General features: G+C 61.6%; 7 protein-coding genes across 7 annotated transcripts; 4 read left to right on the top strand and 3 right to left on the bottom strand.

Annotated features, from left to right (window-relative positions):
* Positions 1–878: 878 nt before the first annotated feature.
* On the top strand, positions 879–2628 carry BXZ73DRAFT_92530 (uncharacterized protein; the record flags this gene model as incomplete). The annotated part of the gene is made up of 7 exons (XM_048026385.1): positions 879–1085; positions 1121–1261; positions 1310–1428; positions 1452–1680; positions 1779–1945; positions 2047–2467; positions 2497–2628. The coding sequence occupies 7 exons, from the start codon at positions 879–881 to the stop codon at positions 2626–2628; spliced, it is 1416 nt and encodes a 471-aa protein (XP_047873261.1).
* Positions 2629–3513: 885 nt separating this feature from the next.
* Positions 3514–3996, bottom strand: BXZ73DRAFT_26198 (uncharacterized protein; the record flags this gene model as incomplete). Its single annotated transcript, XM_048017729.1, has 1 exon — positions 3514–3996. A coding segment is annotated over one exon (483 nt), but the record flags the coding sequence as incomplete, so codon positions are not given.
* Positions 3997–5253: 1257 nt separating this feature from the next.
* BXZ73DRAFT_105924 (uncharacterized protein) lies at positions 5254–6091 on the top strand (the record flags this gene model as incomplete). The annotated part of the gene is made up of 3 exons (XM_048016444.1): positions 5254–5305; positions 5383–5541; positions 5634–6091. The coding sequence occupies 3 exons, from the start codon at positions 5254–5256 to the stop codon at positions 6089–6091; spliced, it is 669 nt and encodes a 222-aa protein (XP_047873259.1).
* A 919-nt stretch (positions 6092–7010) lies between these two features.
* BXZ73DRAFT_105923 (uncharacterized protein) lies at positions 7011–7786 on the bottom strand (the record flags this gene model as incomplete). Its single annotated transcript, XM_048016443.1, has 3 exons — positions 7011–7408; positions 7514–7666; positions 7729–7786. The coding sequence occupies 3 exons, from the start codon at positions 7784–7786 to the stop codon at positions 7011–7013; spliced, it is 609 nt and encodes a 202-aa protein (XP_047873258.1).
* A 2782-nt stretch (positions 7787–10568) lies between these two features.
* Positions 10569–12749, top strand: BXZ73DRAFT_81154 (galactose oxidase; the record flags this gene model as incomplete). The annotated part of the gene is made up of 6 exons (XM_048023447.1): positions 10569–11122; positions 11155–11249; positions 11795–12090; positions 12123–12270; positions 12334–12477; positions 12547–12749. 6 exons carry the CDS (start codon positions 10569–10571, stop codon positions 12747–12749), a joined length of 1440 nt encoding a protein of 479 aa, XP_047873257.1.
* A 312-nt stretch (positions 12750–13061) lies between these two features.
* On the bottom strand, positions 13062–14268 carry BXZ73DRAFT_81153 (uncharacterized protein; the record flags this gene model as incomplete). The annotated part of the gene is made up of 4 exons (XM_048023446.1): positions 13062–13399; positions 13527–13732; positions 13787–13998; positions 14230–14268. 4 exons carry the CDS (start codon positions 14266–14268, stop codon positions 13062–13064), a joined length of 795 nt encoding a protein of 264 aa, XP_047873256.1.
* Positions 14269–15208: 940 nt separating this feature from the next.
* BXZ73DRAFT_105920 (uncharacterized protein) lies at positions 15209–15929 on the top strand (the record flags this gene model as incomplete). The annotated part of the gene is made up of 3 exons (XM_048016442.1): positions 15209–15260; positions 15325–15495; positions 15589–15929. 3 exons carry the CDS (start codon positions 15209–15211, stop codon positions 15927–15929), a joined length of 564 nt encoding a protein of 187 aa, XP_047873255.1.
* Between the last annotated feature and the right edge of the window lie 3943 nt (positions 15930–19872).

The following is a 19872-nucleotide window of genomic DNA, read 5'->3' as shown; positions in this document are numbered from 1 at the left end:
TACACGAGAAGTCCCGGAGTAACACACAAAACACCACACTCACAGAAGGACCATGTTCCCAAGAACGCCCCCGACCAACCCCGCACCGATCGCAAAAACCGGAGCCCTCGCCGCGCCTGCGCCGCCGTTCCACGCTCCAGTCGTCCCAGTTCTGGCCGTAATTTTAGTCGGAGGAGTGCTAGCCGTGGCGATGGTCCTGGTGATCCTAGCGGTCGAGCCCGTGTGCGAGCTTGAAGTGACGGTCGCAGCGTGAACACGCCCAGGGTACCGTAGAGCCCCGCCTCCCCCTCTCGCCCGTCAAGAGCTGCACGGAGAACGGCACCATCATCGTCCCACCGTGGCAACTGCGCCCCCTAATATTGCTTCGTGCCTCATCGCGGCGCCCAGGAACGGGTTGGACGAGGTATAGGTGGATGTGTTCCTGCCGAGATGAGAGAGCCGTGGGCGCGCATCCAACGCGACTCGCGAGATCCATGTCGCTATACGTCGTAGCGAGAGCGAGCAGTCCGCACGAAGCATGCACTGACAAGGCGCACCTGGATACTAAATGATATCCAAGGGCACACGCAAAGGCGATAACGCTGTTCCAGAAATACGAGAGGGAGAGAGATATGTTCAAGCCGCCCTGCTCGATCCTCTGACCACACGACCCGAGATTAGCCGGCCGGGCCGCGCGCGACCCCGACTCGCGGCCGTCCACCGCTCATTCAATTTCAACCGCCATCGTCCCGCGTCATGCTTTTCTCCAGGCTCAATTCACCCGCCCTAATCGCACAGTGTATCGGAAGCGCGAGCCAACGATAAAAGTCGCCTGTGGAAATGCAGCCACGGTCAACACCGTCTGCTCTCTCCCTCCTGGGGTCTCTCGGTCTGCCAGCATGTTCTCCGTCTCCAAGCTGGTCGGCGTCCTTGCGCTCGCCACTCTGGCCGTGTCCACGGCCGCGTCAACCGGCTTCAACGCCCCGACCAAGGACCTCTTCGACCAGAGCATGACCTGGCTCGACAAGCTCTATGACCCCGCCGCCGGCTACCTCTACTACTTCTACCTGCCCCTCGCGGCGGGCCCCCACGAGACGCGCTCGTCGGTGTGGTACGCGACGGGCCTGCTGCAGCGCAACAGGGCGACGACGTCGAGCAGGCGTGCAAGATCATCCGCAACGTCATCGCCGACCAGGAGAAGGACGTCGAGAAGCAGTGGTTCGGCGACTACACTGTCTTCCCGGAGCAGCCGACCGTGGGCACGGACGCCTACCCTCAGAGCGTACGTCACGCCATCCCATGTGTAGCCCGAGGCTAAAGGACATTGCAGATCTACAACACTTGGGACCCGAACTGGCGCGGCTTCATAGGCACCAACCTGATCGTCATCTACGAGGAGTTCGGCAGCCTGCTGCCCGTCGACGTCAAGCAGCTCATCCTCGAGAGCATGTACAACAACACGATCGGGACAGCTACCGCGTCGGCGGCGTTGACGGCGACAACCTCTATCCGTCGTACAGCAACCCGGCGATCATGCGCGCAGTCGCCTCGGGCTGGACGGGCCGCAAGCTCAACGAGTCCAACATGACGGCCGCTGGCGAGATGTACGCGCGCGAGATCATCGACCTGTTCAACGTCAACGACACTCTGTCCGAGTTCAACGTGCCGACGTACTACGGCATCTCGCTGTATGGTCTGACGGTGAGCTCTCTGGTCCGCTTCCCATACCCTACCCCAGCGTGCTTACGCTGTTGCCAGCTCTGGGCCAAGTACATGCCCTCAGACTCGTCATGGGCCAGGAGGGCCCCGGGATGATCCGCGCCGTTTGGAGCGCCGTCGGCCAGTTCTGGCACGCCGGGATGCGCAACCTCGCGGGGCCCTGGGACCGCAACTACGGCTACGACACGAACCGCTACGTCGCCATCCTCAGCCTGTACGTCTGGTCGCTCGCCGGCCGCGAGGCCGCGTACGGCCCGAAGGGGCCTTCATCGACACGCCGTACATGGCGCACGCGGACGACTTCGAGTTCGGCCCCCTCCTCTCCGTCCTCGCCCCCTTCCACAACAGCCTCGTCCCCCACGCGGCGGTCGAGGCGCTCCAGATGTTCTCCGGGGAGCGCACGGTGAACCGCGTCGCGTACGCGCCGCCGTACGACAACGCGCACCGGAACGTGACGACGTGGCTGTCGGAACATCTCACCATCGGCGCCGAGTCGTTCGACCAGGTCGCGCTGGGCGGCGCGCGCGAGGACCAGTCGGCGTGGGCGCCCGCGGTCGTGCAGTGGACGCGCGAGGGCGGGCACGTCGGCTTCCTCGTCTTCCACCCGGCCGAGACGGCGGTGCAGGCGCGCGTCGCGCCCGGGGAGCTGCACCTGACGTACCCGAACGGGACGGCGGAGAGCGCGTTCACGTTCCTCGTCGACACGAACCCGCTCGGCCGGAAGCGGGACATCGCGGGCGTCGAGGACATCTACGGGCTCAACGTGACGGTTGGGGGACGGTGGATGCGCAACCGCAGATTGGCTTCTGTGGGTTGGTCGGCGGGACGTGCTCGATCATCCATGATTTCGAGTTCTGGAACTTGACGTTCGTCATGCCCGTGAACAGCACGGAGACGCCGAGCATCAGCTTTAAAATCTCGCACACCTGAGGTGCCCATTGGACTGGATCATGTAATTAGTGACGGCCCGATGATGTCTTTTATTCATTCCATCCCGTCGGCGTTCAGCTATTCGTGGTCTGATTCCGCACGTAGTGTATATGTACGTACAACCCAGTTCAGTCCCCTCGTACTTCGTACGCTTGCGTGTATGCCCACTCGCTCTCGCACTTAGCATCTCGCGTCGTCATATCGCCCGCGCCTCTTGCCACCGTACCGCCGACGCCGTCGTGCTTAGCGCCCTCGACGTTTCCGTTGTGCCCGTTAGCCTTTCTCCCTTGGGCCTCGTTCCCTCATCCAACTTCTCGTGCCTCACACCTACACAACCTCATCTCGCGCATTCGCCCATCGTCCACTCCACCAGAGCTGACATCATATCAGCGGGGTGAGAGCACTTTGCGGTGACGAACTGCGTATGTTGACCACTTCCAGCCGTGGTATTGGCCTTGATATGCCAAGGGGGAAATATTGACGACAGAAGAGCCGAGTATGCTCGCAAGAATGTCTACTTGCGGTCTCAATACTTGCTGCTCGAATTTTTCCGGTTCCGGGTCGCATGGGCCCGGGAATGGGCCAGTTAGTGGTAAATACTGCTGAAAGTCGAGGTACAGCCTCAAGTGACGGAGATGTGCCAGAGGGCGAGCATGCGCGCGATACGCGCCTAGGTACGATCCTGTGAGCACCGCGTCGAAATACCGTAGGGATATCCTTGGACGAGCGGAAGGGTCTCTTCTCTTCGAGCTCCCACGGATCTTCAAAACGCAGGAGCGTAAGCCACTCAAGGCGCGGGAACGCCGTCACCAGCCAATCCAATAGTGCGTCCTCCGCTGCGTCCTTCTCCGCCGCGCCTTCCCCCATGCCGATCGCCTTCTTTCTGGCAACGTACTCGATCTCCAACCGCTCCAGGTTAGGTACGTTGCACCGGCGGAGGATGTCGAGCGTGGTCGACGCGTCGTGGTACGCGTCGCGGTGGACTCCTTCGGCGAACCACACACGCTTCCAGTAGCGCAGCGACAGCTCGCGCAGCGTCGGCGGGAGATGCGCGTACACCTCGTCCTGCGCGTTCGGGCACGCCACGACGAGCCGCTCGAGCTTCGGCCACGGGAAGGGCCCGGAGTGTCCCGGGGGCCAGAGCGGCGCGCGCTCGGTGGCGCGAGTGCTCCAGAAGTCCGGGCAGTCGGTGCGGTTGTTTACCCTGGTGCCGTGCGGGGGGAGGGACTTGAGGGCGAGCGTGCGGAGGTTGGGCATGTTTGTGAAGAGCGCCGCCAAGTGGGGTATGTCGCCGGTGGGAGGGTCTGCGTGGAGGACGAGTGTGGTGAGGCGCGGCCAGTCGAGGTCGCGCAGCGCGTCCACCGGCGCCGACGCGCCAGGAGATGCAGCGTCTCAAGTGTCCTGTGTGCCTTGGACAGCGTGTACGAGAGAGCTTGTGCTTCCGACTGGTGCAACTCGAGGCGAGAAGAAGGGTGAACCTTGTGATAGTTCAGGGATAAGAGCGGCAGCGCGTTCCCGTCTTCCTGCACGTCAGTGGGTAGAGGACTGAAATGTAACCGCTTGAGGGCGAAGTGGCGGAGAGTCGGGATAGCCAGAACACGCCTTATCGTGTCGTAGATAGCCGTGGGAGGACTCCGTTTCGTAGCGAATGTTATCGAGCAATTTGGGACAGAGAGGATAAGAAGGTGTTGAAGGCCGTGTCAAGAATGAGAGACTCGCAGAGACTCGCCGGCTGGTTGACTATGCCTTCTTGCGCAGATCGTTCAGCTGTGGGCAATAGTCTTTGATCACAAGTGACCTGGTCAATCTTATGAGCGAGTAGTGCCGGAATCACAATAGCAAGCGTACCTGATATGGGCGGACAACCCTGGAGAACCGAGCGGGTGTTGTCGGAAGATGCGTAGACTGGGCCACAGTTCGCTAGGATACACGATCATGCTGCTATCTCCGTATATGATAGGGACAACATGCTCTCTCAGACGTTTGCAGGCCGCGCCCAGGTTACGCGCATCTTTGGGTGAACTGAGTAACCCCACGACGAGCGCGATCACGTCTCCGTTCAGTTGGTCGAGGCTCCTGTGGCACGTCAGATAAAATTACCGTCAATTTACTCGTTGTACTCACATATGCGTGGGCTCTTCTGGCATCTGAGGAGGATCACGGGATGCTGGCAAGACGAAAGAGAGCACGAGTCGTTCAATCGCTTACATATCAACGGCGCTTACAGGCGCTCTACTACCGACCAAATGGCAAGACTGAACTTGCAATTGGACTCCCTCCTCGACAAACCTTGCCATGCATCACAACCTCTGTTTATGTTTTCGTTGCGCCTCCGTCCATTGCTGCCCTTAGGCCCCTCAAGCTCGATCCCTGGAAAGCCATCCCCGCGCAACAGCTGACCAGCGGTGTCGTCTTCCAAGTCACCTCGGTGGGAGAGCTGGTCAGAAGCCTCAAAGCGTGATGGGTAGACAGCACGCGTACGGTTGCGGCCGTCTTCGACTTTGCACTCGGTCCGTACATTCCCATTTCGCCCCGCTTAGATCCCCTTCCTTGATCAAGTTCCTCAGCTCACAGGCTCTTGTGTCCCTCCCTCCACTCCCTGGCACCCTGCCTGGCACCACGCAGATGCTGCTCGGACACCTCGCCCTCGCGCTCCCCGCACTCGGTCTCCCTGTCCGTGAGTTTGTCTCCTCCCGCGTTTCCTGCCCTCGCGGGTGCACACACACTAAGCTCACGCTCGCGACCCAACCCCAGATGCCGCCGTGACCTCCCTCTTCATCCCCGCCGCCGACCAACTCGCGCTCGCCGCGAAGAACGTCGGCACGGACGCCAGCGGACACACCACCTGGGTCCTCGCCGCGGGGAGCACCGCGAGTGGGACACTCTCCACCCCGCCCTTCGCTTTCCCGCACGGTACGCCTCCCTCGTCCCTCTGTTCCCTGCGCACCCACCCACACCTCTTTCCACCTCCCCTTCTCGTCGATCCCCGCTCCAACCGCGCACAGCAACGATGGTCGCCGGCTCCTCCGACCTCCACTTCCTCCAGGCCGTCCCGGGCGTCTCTGGGGTCTTCGCGATAGAGGACTGCGCGATCGCAGACACGGTCGCCGCGTGCACGATGCAGTACTCCGTCGCGGGCGCGGTCACTACAGTGGGGACGACGACGGTGCCTGTCACCGCGTTCCCCGTCCAGCTCGTCACGGGCGGGAAGGTGCTCCCGACGGACTCGGCGCTGGCTGCGTTCACGCTATCGACCGTTGCTTCAAGTTCGGACTCGGGCTCGAGCGCGGGGACCGGTGAGGTGGCCGCCACGGCGACGACGACGACTGCGAGCGCAACTGGCACCGGGGCGGGCACGAACGGAGCGGGGAATGGAGGCGCGGGTGTGGCGAGGGCGTCGCTGGTTGCGGTTGGTGCGGTGGTGTTCGTTGCAGGTATTCTTGGGAACGTGGTGCGTCTGTGAGTAGGGTTTTGTGTATTTCTGTTGCGACTTTGTATTGTGTCCTTCACGACCCTTGACGAATATCATTGTGTTGTACTCTACCCTCGATCATGTCGTCCCTCCTCTGGATTCTCCCTTGGTCTCCCGATACGCACACCGCCGGAACATGAGAACTTTCTGCCAACAAGACGAGCTCGACTCCTATCGCTCTTGTATTTCCCCAAATATGGTCCAAGTTTCAAGGCATATAACCGTATCTCTTGACGTAGATCCCGGCCGATACTCATCATTGGTCATAAAACTGTGGCCTCTCAAGTTTTGGGTCAAGCATCTGCATCCCGCGCACCGGCAAGTATGGCAGGGACTGGCATCTTGCTAATCCCAGAAACTGTCGCCGAATTTGCGTTGACCACAGGTACCGGCTTGTCCAGTGCAAGGCTGCTCACTGAATAATCTAATGTGGTGAGTGAGGCGAATGGCGTAAACAGATTGTATGCTTCCAGAAACTATGGAGAACAGTATAACACGATTACATACTCACTACGTTCGCCACAAAACCTTCGACCAAACCCACACCAATCGCGCGACCCTCCACCGCACCATTTGACTCCGATCCTGTCGCATTCGTAGAAGTAACGAGCGGGACCAAGGTCGTGACAAGTGCCCCGGAATCGGGCTAACTTAAACGTCGGTAGGGCTGGCAACTGTGGTCGCTGTGGATCGGAAGCTGCAGATATAAGTGAAGTTGAAGAAGCAGGAAACGGTGAGACTTTGTGTCGAGACATACCGAAATGGAAGTCCGGAGGAGATGGACCGGAGAGTGCACAATTCGACGTAGTTGCGTGTGGTTCCACAGACACCGTGTTGGCGGAACCATTCAAAATGAATGAAAGCCTAGTCCATTGTCCCAATAGCCTGAGAAATAAAGACTCTGCCATGCTTACAGAAGCCCTGTGTTGCCCAGAAAACCCCCCACTAGGGCCACGCCAACCGCGAGCACCATAGACACCTTTGCCGTCCGTAGTCCTCCGTTCCCGGCGCCATCCGTGCCACGGCTCGTTGGGCTCGCAGTCGAAGACGAGGTTCCCGCCGTCGGCGCGGAGGTTGCCCCGGTGTTTGAGCCGGAGAGCGGGGCCAAGGTTGTAACGAGCTGGACGGGGAACGAGCTGACGGTGACCGTCGTGAAGCCTGCGGTGGTGACGGAGCCGCTGGCGGAGTAGAGTATCGTGCAGGCGGCGAGCGCGCTTGCGACCGCGCAGTCCTCCAGGGCGAAGGCGTCGGGGATATCAGGCACATTTTCGACAAGGTGTATGTCGGTGGGACCGGCGACCATCGTAGCTGTTCGCGGGTCGGAGCAGAAGAGAGCGGAGGGGGGGCAGGAGACAGGAGAAAAGGGAGGGGATAAGATTGTATACACACGATGTAAGCAAACCCCAGACATACCCGAGAAGGCGTAAGGTGGCGTTTCGAGTGTGTCGCTTGCGACGCCCGCCGCGAGGGCCCAAGTGGTGTGACCCTCGGCGTCCGTGCCAACGTTCTGTACGGCGAGCGCGAATGGGTCTGCCGCGGGTATGAACAGGGAGGCCTCAGCGGCCTCTGTGGCAAGGGCGTGGGTGAGCTTGATGCATATATGTGGGGCATGATGAAGCAACACTCACTGGCTACAGCACTGAGCAGCACGAGCGGGAGCGCAAGCACAAGGCTTTCGAGCAACATGTTGAACGGCGAAATGCTATTTCACGGTGAGAAAGAGCGGAGGGGGGCAGCAGCGACAAGCGTGCTGGTAGAGAGGAGGCAGCCGTGTCAGTGAACATGCAGGCGAAAGGCTGATGGATAAATCAACATACGTACAATAGTCCTGTTAACTGTCAAACACCGCAGCTGTTTCCTTGGTACATGATTTCGCAGATATGACTCGCCTCTCGGCCCCGGGGCGCACGTACCTCGAGGAGCAGTCCATGATTCTGCGCATTCATCCGCGGCGGCTTTTTGGTGGGGAGAAGCGTCACTTGGGAAAGAGTTGAAGAGACCGGTGCCGGGTGCAAGTACTGAGTGATGTTGGCGTTGTTCCGCTTCAATTTGACCTTGGCGTTATGCATACATCGCGAGACTGTCGAAGATTGTGAAAGAAAACAGCAAAAGCAATAACAGAATCCGAGGGAGCATAAGCACACTGCGCAGATCGAGACGTGCATATTGGCGCTTACTCAGACTCGCGACTAGTGACCGATCGCGACCGTGACTGTGACATACGCGTCCCTGAGCTTCGCGGCCGGGGCGCCCCAACGGTGACCCATGGGCTGCCGACTACCGACTCGCTAACGACGCCCACTACAGCCACGACGCGCTCTCGACGATCTACGATGCCCGGTCCTCGCAACCAGAAAAAGAAGAGACAAGGCAAACCAAGAAAGACAAGAAACTTCAGCCCTCCACCCCTCCCACGGCGTCGTCTTCCCGACCCTTGCCTGTGCCATCGACAGCACCACTGCCAGACACCTCCATCCCCTCGTCTCGCTTGCACGCGTCAATACAGGACGTATATACAAACCAGCCACCACAGCCATCTTTCGAACATAGCTCGTATGCACCCTACGACCATATTGAACCCCCTCACTCACCCCCACCGAAGCTGGCGTTTATCGAAGAGCTCGAGCGCTCCGCTGAGACCTACACCCACACTCCACCCACTCGTCGTTCTTCCCAACCTGTTCCGGAGACGCAAGACGAAGCCCCTATACCCCCTTCGCTTCTGAAAATACCCTTCATACACGACCCCGGCAGCGGCCCTCGCGTGAAAGACATTCGAGCATTCCTAGCATCGTCCCTGTCGGCACCTCCGTCAATAGATGACTCCTTATGCGCGGAGTTTGCGGAGGACGCGGTGCGGGAGATGCTCTGCACCGTTCTCCCGGAGGAGACTGCCCTGGTGCGTAGTCGGTTCTTTCTTGTGCCCCGTCCAAGGCCAGGCGGTAGCTGAGATGTTCTGGCAGATCCTATGGTACAACAAAAGCCGGAGGATGGCTCGCATATGCCCAGCGTGCCAACGGTTATACCGGGTGGGCGAGGCTTTGGCGGACCACTTGACGGATGAAGAGACACGGGATTCGTTGGACCCCCAGTCATCTCCGTACCTGGTCAGAGAGCAGCACCTCAGCGGACTATGTGAGTACTTTCTGAACCTATTGTGCATTCCTCTACACCCTACAACCGACACCCCGGGTGGATCACTTTCTGGCGAACAAAGCACTTCGCTGAGGCGATCGTGATTCATGAGATCATCGTGCATATATGCTCGCGATGCATGTGCGCCATGGTGCATGGTTCAACCGCGGGTTGTATGCATCCCCCGGCGGTCACACAGCGCGTATACGCTCGTAATGCGTAGCCGAATTACCACCTTCAGCTACGTACCAAGAGCTCGGTTGTCGTGCTTGAATCGTATCGGGAATAAGCTTTCTGCGTTTCTCGCCTCTTACCAACCTCCCTACATTTCGATTTATGGTCACAATCTATCCGAGGTACTCATAATGCATGGCGCCGGGTCATCTTCTCGGCCTACGCATTATGAGTGCATTTGCATTCTAAACGTGTAGTTCATGGGCTGCTCATCGGGCCATATCTGGTGGCAAGAGAAACCGCATCCACGCCACCCGGCGCGAAGCCATCTAAGGAAGCCCCGTCCTCTCATAGCGCGTTGCCATCTCAATGGCCACCTCGGAGCCATTCGCTTCCCGCGATGCATGGGCTGAGTGGCGAGCAGACGTCAGACCATGGTGGTCGCCATAAGCTCTAGTGCGGCTGAGTCACTTGGCCGAGCCCTTCATGTCTCACTGCTAACCGATGTTCATACAGGCTCTCCCGTCTGTTTCATTTTGGCCGCGTATAACTACCCCGGTGCCATCCGATCAACGTGGGGTCGTGTTGCCGAGGAATGGACGATGCGACGTGGGACCTCCTTGACGGCCTGGCCAACGCGAGAACGACATGGGGCTCGGTATGTTGCTGAAGATGACGCGCTTACCCGACCTTGGGTTGGCACAGCTGATCTTCCCCGAACTTGAGCTCGACTCGGACTCGACCTGCCACGAAGAGGACGAAGAGAGATGGGAGTCCAAGGAGGGCACGCCTTTGCCCGAGTCTGAAGCCATGCCCGCAGAGAAAGTTGGAATCGAAGATGTAGTGGGTATTACGGCGGATATGGATAATCTCCGGTTGAAACAAGTATGAGACGTCGGACTATTCGCTTTGCTTACCGTCGCGCTATGTTGCTGCACCATCCTACGCTTTCGTTTTCTTTACGTCTATATCAACGCTAGTATGCCCTGAAATTTCAGCCTTCGTCGTGTTTGATGAGACGGAACGATCTTGATTTCGCCGCGTTTGTCGCGCGGCGGCGGAGCCGGCGCCTGATGAACATGCGCGCGTTCCGTCGCCTCCTCCGAGCCCTTGTCTCCCACTTCCATCTCTCCCCTCCTGCCCTCCCCCCTCCGCTCCCATGTCCTCCAACGACGCACGATATGCGCTGGAATCCCCGAGGATCCGCTCGCTTACCGACGTGCCTGAAGACGCCCCCCTAACGCCAGCCGTGCGCTCCCCGTACTTCCACCACGCCGTTTCCGGTTCGGCGACGACCTTCAAACAGGCTTCCGCCTCGGCGAGCACCACGAGCCTGAACAGCGTAGGCGCCCCCTCCCGCACGTCCTCCGCCGCGTCCCAGCGCACGCCGTCCGGACACGCCCGCACGCCGACCGCGCGGTCCGCGAGCGGGGACACGGCGACCCTCAGCGGAGTCACGGTGGTGGCGCCGTCGCCGCGACGGCAGCGCTCGGGGTCGCCGGCGACGCTCCGCGAGCGGAAGGACCGCGACGGTGGGAGCGGGCGCGAGCGCGATCGGGAGCGGGAGCGGGAGCGGCGGGGCGAGGGGCAGGGGGACAGGAAGAAGGCGGAGGAGAAGGGGAGGCCGTACAAGTACCGCAACACCCCGCACCTGCCGCACTCGGAGGCGTCGAGCCCGCGGCGGCGACGCTCCTGCACTGGAGCAAGGCGCCGGTCCACGGGCAGCTCATGCTGCACGGCATCAGGGCGCACACGATGACGCTCATCGACAATATCGCGTGGGTGTTTGGGGGGTGCGACGAGAAGGGGTGTTTCAAGGACATCTTCTGCTTTAACACAGGTCAGTGCTCTGTTTGGTTTCCTGGATCCTGGATCCTTCCTTGTGCGGGTGAAATGCTCGTAGTGCATGATGTCGGACACCCCTCCGGCTATGCACTGTGAGCACACATGCACTGTGAGAGGGCTGCTGGTTGGGGCATGCCGGCTTCTCAGCGCACCAGGGACACACATCATGGGATGATATGCATCATCGGTTTATGTGTAGGATTGGTGCGGGAACCCCTGAGCCTCGCCAGCTCTGACGGAGCGTGGTGGGCTGATGGGCGGAATATGCCGCGATTGGGCAGTGGAGAAGGGAAGTCGTGCAAATTCGCTTGTGACTTTGATTTTGAGGCATCACTATGGCCCTCGAGCCACCCTTGAGGCGTTCCAGGAGAGATGGTCTTAGCGGCGAGTCGCGCAAGCCATCATGCATTGTGAACATGCACATGCCATGGGACCATTGGGGGATGGTGGCGGCCCCGAGCATATACGCATCAGCGACTAATTCTTTCTCAGAACTTCTGCGCTGAGCAAGCTCGGCCGTATTCTGACACCCTTCTCCAGAAACCATGCAGTGGTCATATCCCACATTCTCTGGCGAAATTCCTGAAAACTGTCGAGCCCACACCGCGACGCTGGTCCACAACAAGATCGTCGTCTTCGGCGGCGGCGAGGACACGAAGTACTACAACGACGTCTACGTGCTCGACACCGTCCTCCGCAGATGGACCCACCGCGTCTTCGACCAAGAGGACGACGACGAGCCCGTCCCGCCCCCTCGCCGCGCGCACACCTCCGTGCTCTACATGGGGCGACTCTGGATTTTCGGTGGAGGGAACGGGACCGCGGCGCTCAACGACGTCTGGACGCTGGACGTGTCGGGCCAATCGAGCGCATGCGATGGGAGCACGTGGAGACGCGGGGGAAGCGGCCGTCGCCGCGCGGGTACCACACCGCGAACCTCGTCGGGAACGTGATGGTCGTCGTGGGCGGGAGCGACGGGCGGGAGTGCTACTCGGACATCTGGTTCCTGAACCTCGGTGAGCCCCTCGCGCGTGCGGCAGTCGGAGGGGGGCGCTGACGGGCCCGCTCGCCGGCGACAGACACGCTCTCGTGGAGCTCGATGGTGAACGGGGAGACGTTCAAGCGGCTCTCGCACACCGCGACGCAGATCGGCTCGTACCTGTTCATCTTCGGCGGGCACGATGGAATCAGCTACCGGTCCGACGTCCTGCTCTTCAACCTCGGTGAGCGCCCGTGCCGTCGGTTCTGGCCACGCTGCACGTCGGCTCACCCCGCCCCCGTTTCTCCTGCAGTTGCCTTGCAGTACGAGCCCCGGTACATCGCCGGGAAGGGGCCCCTCGGCCGCGGGTACCACACCGCCTGTCTCGCCGACAGCCGCATGTTCGTCTTCGGGGGCTTCAACGGCGTCGAGGTCTTTGACGACGTGCACATCCTCGACCTCGCCGCCGCCGCGTATCTCCCGCAAGTGACGAGCTTCACCATCGACGCCGCATGAAGTTTCACGAAGCTGCGGGATCCCCCGCTTTGGCGGTTCCGCTGTAATCTTATCCCTTCGTTTTCGTTTTGCTTATGTGCCCGTGTCGGTCCCGGCTCGGCGGTATCGGCACGCAAGAATCGTAATCTGTGCGGTGTACAGCTATCCCGTCTTGTAACTTTATCGTTATCGAGAAGTCAGGACATCGTTCCCGTGTCCCGTGCAGCCTGCTGGGAATGCAACGCGAAGGTGATATAAAGAAGGTGCGTAGATCACAGTATATGCTGACAATCTATTCCATCCGTCCGTCCGTCCAAAAGCCCATTAAACCCGTCAAAAGACCGTGTTCATCAAAGCCGCCACCACGCCCGCCACCGCCACCGCGCCCAACCGTCGCGCCCCCATCGCGGCCGCGGCCGTGGCGCCGTCCGGGACCTGGACGAGGACCCAGCCGGCGGACTGAGTGACCACCGCCGTGGCCGGCGCGGCGGTGCCCGTCGGGAGGAGGCGCAAGCTCGAGGAGCACGACGCGAGCGCGCCGACGCTCGCGAACGCGCACGCCTCGGCGAGCTCGAGCGTCTGCGGCGCTGCGCTCGTGTGGCCCGCGGAGAGGTTCGGGCGGAGCGCGAGCTGGACGCGGACGGCGTCGGTCGCGCCTTCGACGACCGTCGCTGCAGAGGCACGAGAGAAAGAGTTGGCCGCCGATCGCGATCGGGGTGCCAGGTGGGCGTGCGAGGATGAAGTGGGGAGTGTGGCTGTCGTTAGAAAAGGGACAGAGAGTGGGGCGATGGGACTCACCGAAAGGCGGGCTGGGAGTCGAGGAGTGCGTGGTCGTCGTCGCGGGCGCGGTCGTGAAGGGGTCGGAGGAAGTGGTGGTGGGCGCGCCGAGGGCTATCGCCCAGGTGGTCCGGCCGGCGGCGGAGTCGACGCCGAGGATGGACGCGGTGAGCGGGACGTTGAAGGCGAGCGTCAGGCCGGGGACGAAAAGAGAGAGGGCGCAGCGTCTGTAGGGGTGGGTTGAAGTCAGCGCGTGCCGACTCGGACTGGATTGGACGTACCGGCCGAGGACAAGAGTGAAGCGAACGCCAACGGAAGCAGCAAGCGCGGCCTCATGTTTGGGAGAGAGCGCAGTGCGATCCCCAGAGGGAGGGAGGAGCGGGGGCGTCGAGGGACGGGAGGGCCACGTACATATAGCGCCGGTCGGTGGCGGTTCTCTATGTGTCTTGGAACGAGAACGTGCAAATTGCTTGCGGAGGGTTTCCGGAAGGTGCTGTGCGCCATCGAAGGTCGCTATCGTTGGTGTGCGTGACGTGCGTCTACGAGGCTTCTGCGTCGGGGAGGCCGCCCACCAAGCTGACTCCGGGATTCGATTGATGAGGATGGGAATTCCGCATCCCACCAACATCAGAGAAGTGATGTTTGATTACTTCCTTGCTTCGGAAAAAAAACTGCGGGCATGGACTCAGAAGCCGAGCCCGGGCCCGACCCCGGCGGTACGTACGTCGTGCGTTGAATTGGCTGCGGTCGCTGTGGACCCCATCTGGGTCTACGTATTGTCCTTGCTGCAATCTGCTTGTGAGCCTTGTCGGCGTAGCGTGTTGCGATTAATTGCCAAGCATGCGCTCTGACTGGTCCCTACATCGCGGCAGGTGTCAGTCAACGTAAGTACATTTGACATGCTCGTTTCAGGTATGTGTGTCCTGAAGCTCTTTACAGCCAAATTTTCGTAGCGCGTGAATGAACCTGGGTTGTTAGAAAGGTTGAAAGTCAGGATGTTAATCTAGAGGAGGAGGCCAAGCTCATTCGAAGGAGGAGATACGCATAGGCGCCGGGGGCTCGAAAGTCTTGCCAGTTGCAACGTAAGTACTATTGACTTTTGAGATCTTGGAGAGGTCGAGCGCTTGATTCGGCCAGAGGCTGGCGTAGACGCTCAGCGCTTGGCTGGATGTAGGGGCGGCTGGTCTGCCTCACTGGCTCGGCCGGCATCGACACAATCCACATTACAGAACCCGCCACGGTGGCGGTCCGTATCAGCGCAGCGTCACGGAATGCCCTAGTCGGTTCGATGCCGCGTCAAGCGAGCGTCTAACTTAAACAGCCCTATCATCTTATCCAAAACACAAGGACATCGTGGGCACGACCTCATGGTCATCGCAAGCCCACAGCCCTCGAGTTCGTGTTGGTATCGGATCTTATGTTGTATCAGTGACAGGTCTTGGGAACGGTCGGTTGCTTTGCTGCGAAATGAGGCACAAGAATCCCCGGCCTCGGCCCCGAGCGCGTCGTTGAGTCTGACTCACTTCGAACAGCGAAGAGGCCTCGAGGCCTCAAGCTGCTGTCCTTTACAGCGTCTTCCGGCATGATGTTCTGCACCGCCCGTAGACGAGTCTGCATAAAAGTATCAGGACTGTTCTGCATACCGACGCGTGAACGCGTTTCTCCCTCTCCTTGCTCCCCTCGACCGCTCGCAAGACACCACGATGCAGCTCACGCTCAAGCTCGCTCTCGCAACCCTCTTCTATGGCGTGGCCTGTACGTTTCTCCTGCGACACGTCTTGTCCGGTACGAGCTCACCTCCACGGCATCGTGCTTGTAGATGCGGCCATCGTCTCGCTGCACTTCCCGGGTGTGAGCGAGACCCCGAACATCGCGCTCACCGCGAGCAAGCTCGGCGTCGACTCGGCGGGGCACACCACATGGGTCATCGTCCCCGCCAAGTCCGCGAGCAGCACCTTCGGCGTCGACACTGCGCACCCCACCGAAGCCGGTGCGTCTCTCTCCCGCCGCCCTCGTTTGCCCTTTCCCCCCTCTTCCCCTCCTCCCTCCCTTCCGCTCCCCGCTCACGCACGCGCACCCACAGTGACCGTCGTCGAAGACGCCTCAGAGATCGTCTTCTCCTCCACGGTGGCGTTCCCCCAGACGATCGGCGGGCTGGTCCTCTCGCTGCCCACGGACGCGCCGCAGACGCTCGTCGTCGGCGAGGACTGCAAGCTCGCCGCGGGCGGCTCGCAGGCGGTGTGCGCCGGGTCGGTGGTCTCGCCGGCGACGGCGACGGGGCTGTCCGTCGCGAGCTTCACGCTCCCCGCGGTGGTCGTGCCGGTGCAGGTCGACGACGCCGCGCTGTCGGGCGCGCCGCGGCGCATCGCGGCGGGTGTGTTCGGGGTCGTCGCTGGGGTCGTGGCGGGCGCGCTCATGCTGTGAGCCTCGCGAGCGCGGGCGTAGTTGGGTTTTGGGGGCCTGGAGCGGGCTGGAAGGAACGATCTGCTGCGGGATGAGGGTTTCGGAGGCGGGGAGCGTTCTCGGCGTGTTTGCGGGCCACTTTGCGTCCGCGTGGGTTTCTGCTGCTTCCCGTTCTCGTTCGTGTTGAAGCGTCCAAAGAGAGGTGCCGAACGTGTTTTGCGCGCTGCCGATGCGGCTGCCTAGATTCCTGCGTGAGCGAGCGAGCGTTCAAATATTTCATGAATCGCGTTGACGGAAACCGCTTCCGGTGGCGATACAAACGCGGCGACGTCGACAGAGATGGATGAGTGTCAAAATCGAAGGCGTCAGCACCGCCACTCCGAATTGAAGAGCCTTGCCGCGGCGGCCCGCACCGCACCGCGCACGCCGCCCCGCCCGACCGGTAGCCTCCCATTTACCCCGGGTCTGCGCGCAGCCGAGGCGACGCACGGAAGCAGCTCGTCGAGGCCACTCCAAATCCCCGCACCCGCGCGATCCCCCCGATCTTCCAACGGCAACCTCGCCCGTTCTGAACCAGCAGCGCGTGCGTGGGGCGTCCGCAGCATGGGCGCGCGCCAAGCCCCTCCCCCCGCTCCGCAGCCCGGGCGAGCGGAACCTTTGCGCTCCGCAGTTCGCGGCGCGCACTCGGGTGGCTGGCCAGGTGCCTCCATGCGCCCACACGCGTCGTCGATGACGCCCCCGGGGGTGCCTCGAGGGCTCGTTTGAGGTTAGCAGAAGGAGTTTCGTAGCGAGAGGTCCGGCGTTGGCCGCTTCCCGGATGGGCGCTTACATTCTCCCGCCGCCCGGTTCACGGCGCGGCGAGCTGGCGCTTGGCCGGACTGTGCCCCTTCCATCCGTTCCGTCCACTCACATCGCCGACATTCCGCGGAAAGCTGGGAGGTGAGAAGCGGAGGGCACGTACCCCGACGGGCTGTGGACGACAATCACCGTTGATGGCCCCGGCCGGGCCGCATTCCCAATTCGGCCGTGTTCGACGCGGGCTTGGCAGCAACGAACGCTGCTCGTCACCGTCATGCCGATCGCAGGTGGGTTCGCTCGTCCGTTTATCGTTGTTCAAACGTTCACCATTGACGGCCGCGCTCAGCGCTCAGCGCTCAGATGGGTGAGCTGGCCGCTGCGGCACGTCGGCCATGCCGTGCGCCCCAATTTCCACGCATCACGGTGCGTAGGAGGGGCCCTACGCTCAGCGACGCGGCCGGTCGCGACCCGCGCGGCAGCGGCTGCTTCTCATTGGCGCGAATGTGCGTCAGCTTCTCGCCCTCCGCTGGACACGCATGGATAGAAGTCCTGCTCATAGATGGTTGACTGAGGAGCCTGGACATGAGGACGGATGGACGGTGATGCCTTGGTGACCGCGGGCGGCCCGTTCGATACGAGCCCTACAAAGGTCCGCTTTTCTTCCTCTTCTCGCATCTAGATCCTTGTTGATGGTTGGACTCCAAGCTCGTTCGATGCAGGAAGAGCTCCTGGAAGCCTGTTTGCCAGTGAGCTTGCCCTTTGCTTGTCGGACGGCAGCGGATCCACGTTCCCCGCGACAGAAGCTCACGAGCGTCCTCGGCAACCATGCAGCGACACGATACAGCGCCTTCGGCTTCGTCTTCCGATCATACACGACCCGGACAGCAGAGCTTCGACTCTGGTTACCATCCGGCGGGGTGAGCACAGAGCTCGCGCTCGTGCATGTGGGTGCTTTCCGGCACGATGGTCCTGGCGCTGAACGGCCGCCAATCCTGTACGTACGCCACCACCGCCTCTCGGAAGCTTTAGTTCTGACATGTATGTGTGATCCGTCCATAGCAGCATGCACGACCACATCGCGCCCGTTCATACAGCAGTCTTGGCGTGGTCGATGCCCGCCGAGGCTTCATTCGGATGGCGCTCGCCTTCACGACGCTCGACGCGATTCTCATGAGAGAGGAACGGGAAACGGATGGGCGATGCTGTCACCGAAGACGGAAGCCGGAAGAGGCGGTGCTTACGGTGCCTGCCGTCCAGCGACGTGGGGGTCGCTGCCGGATATCAGACCTCAACGTTCAACTCCAGGTCGGACCGTCCGCTCTCTGTGAGGAGAACGCGGTTGACGAGCATGCGATATGCCAGGCGCAATCTCCATCGAGACGCTCGATCCGTGGACGAGGTCGGGAGTCGGTGATGCACGGTGAGCGTTTGGCTGTTCGCCTGCACGATTCCTGTGCTCAGCTCCTCCTTCCCCCGACGCACAGCGCATCTGATCTGTGGGCGCGTGTGCGGGCGAGGTACGGCGATGGGCGACGGGTGATGGGCGGTCGGTGCATACAGGTACGCTCGCGGACGCAGCTTCCACGGAGCCAATTCGTCCGCGCGGGGTTGGCTGTCGGGCGGAGGCACCTCACACGCGCTCCGCATTGCCCGCTCGGATCTGAGCAGCGTGCGGTGGCCTGCCGCCCGCGGTCAGATGCAGATGGATGCAGATGCGATCCTGAGTCTCGGACTCGAGGCAGAGTCTGTCGGTGGCCGTCGTGCCAAAACCCGAACCTGCGCGTTCGCACGCGGCTTCGTCTTTTCATTGCGGCCCTCGAGGTTGTGCGAAGATGCGTGCGAGGCGTATGCGAAGTGTTTTGCGGTGGCATCATGATGGCGGGGATCAGTGCTCGGCAGGCGCCGACGGTGGTGTCGGCGTCGGGCCGTTGACGAGGCACTTTGGCTGGTGGGCGCACAGCACTGTACCTTTCCTTCTGTCTGCGTCTCACGATCGATACCTGCTTTTCACTTGTTTCCACCATTACCCCACGCTGTACGTAGGTTACATATGCGGAAAATGCCGAGACGGAATCTAGAGGCCCGTCGGACATGATGATGTCCAAAGAAATTCTAGTTCACGAGCATATACTCACGAGGAGATCGCCATCAAGCGGCGAGAGCTAATGCAAAGACTCCGTTTTCTGCGGGCGTTCGGCGGGGTGAGACCGCGCTGCGCGGAAAAGATTTTTGAGACATTTTAGCTGGAATGATTCATGCTTGGGTGTCTCAGTCTCTGAGCACTCTGAGGTCTTTGGTGTGGGTGTCGTCATGGGATGCTCCGGGTCCATACTCTTCATGGCCAGGCACGGGGAGCGGGCGAAGGCCCGGGCAGATCAAAGCATATTGCGGGGAGTCCGGGTCGGCCGCTCTCTCGTCGACGCATGTGCGATCTTCCAAGCCGACCTGCATGATGATCTGCCATACGCCCCTCGACTGTCGCCCGGACTGCTCCGAGCCGAGATGGCCAGGGAGGTTGAGGCATGTGCACGAGCTGCCTGGGAAACGAGAGAGGAGCGCATCCCTTGGGCCGGACCCGTGCCTCGCAGTAGCCTCGTAGCGTTCGCCCGTCTCGTCTCCTCCCGTCAGCTGCAGAACTCCAGCCGGGCCCGCCACCCCCGCCGTCGGTCCCGGCGCCCGCGCGCCGTCCAAAAATAGGGACGCGGAAAGAGTCCGGCCGCCCCGGACGCACGTAAGTACGCTCGCTGCGCCCAATGGCAGTTTCTGTCGCGCGAGTGGAACCCGCGGCGCACAGTCTGTGGGGGGCGCGGGGCGCGGTGCACGCAGCATTGAAGCTTTGAAGCTTGCACTTGAGCTCTTGCTTCCGCGTGGGCGTGGGCGTGGGCGCGAGCGACGGATCCGCAACAGTCGCGTTTGCCGCGCGACGTCCCACCCGCGCTGGCCGCTCGGCACGTCGGCCGCGGCGCTATGTCGGCGCATGTTCCGCGCGCGCGACGGGTCGAGACGAGCTGCTTGCTCCCCAGCGGGCGGGCGGACGGGAGGAGGCGATGCGCGCCCGTAATAATAGGTCGCGCACGCCCTCACGCGTGCCGGCGGGCGTGCCTGGCGCCCTCGCGACAGATCACCAGCGGCGGATGGCGGACGTCCGCTTCTCCTTGATGGCCTG

This window comes from Epithele typhae (genome assembly GCF_022376455.1).
Source record: "Epithele typhae strain CBS 203.58 chromosome Unknown BXZ73scaffold_73, whole genome shotgun sequence".
In the NCBI taxonomy this organism is placed as follows: Eukaryota; Fungi; Basidiomycota; class Agaricomycetes; order Polyporales; family Epitheliaceae; genus Epithele; species Epithele typhae.
The sequence above is the reverse complement of the archived record's forward strand: the minus strand, read 5'-3'. Positions and strand labels throughout refer to the sequence as shown.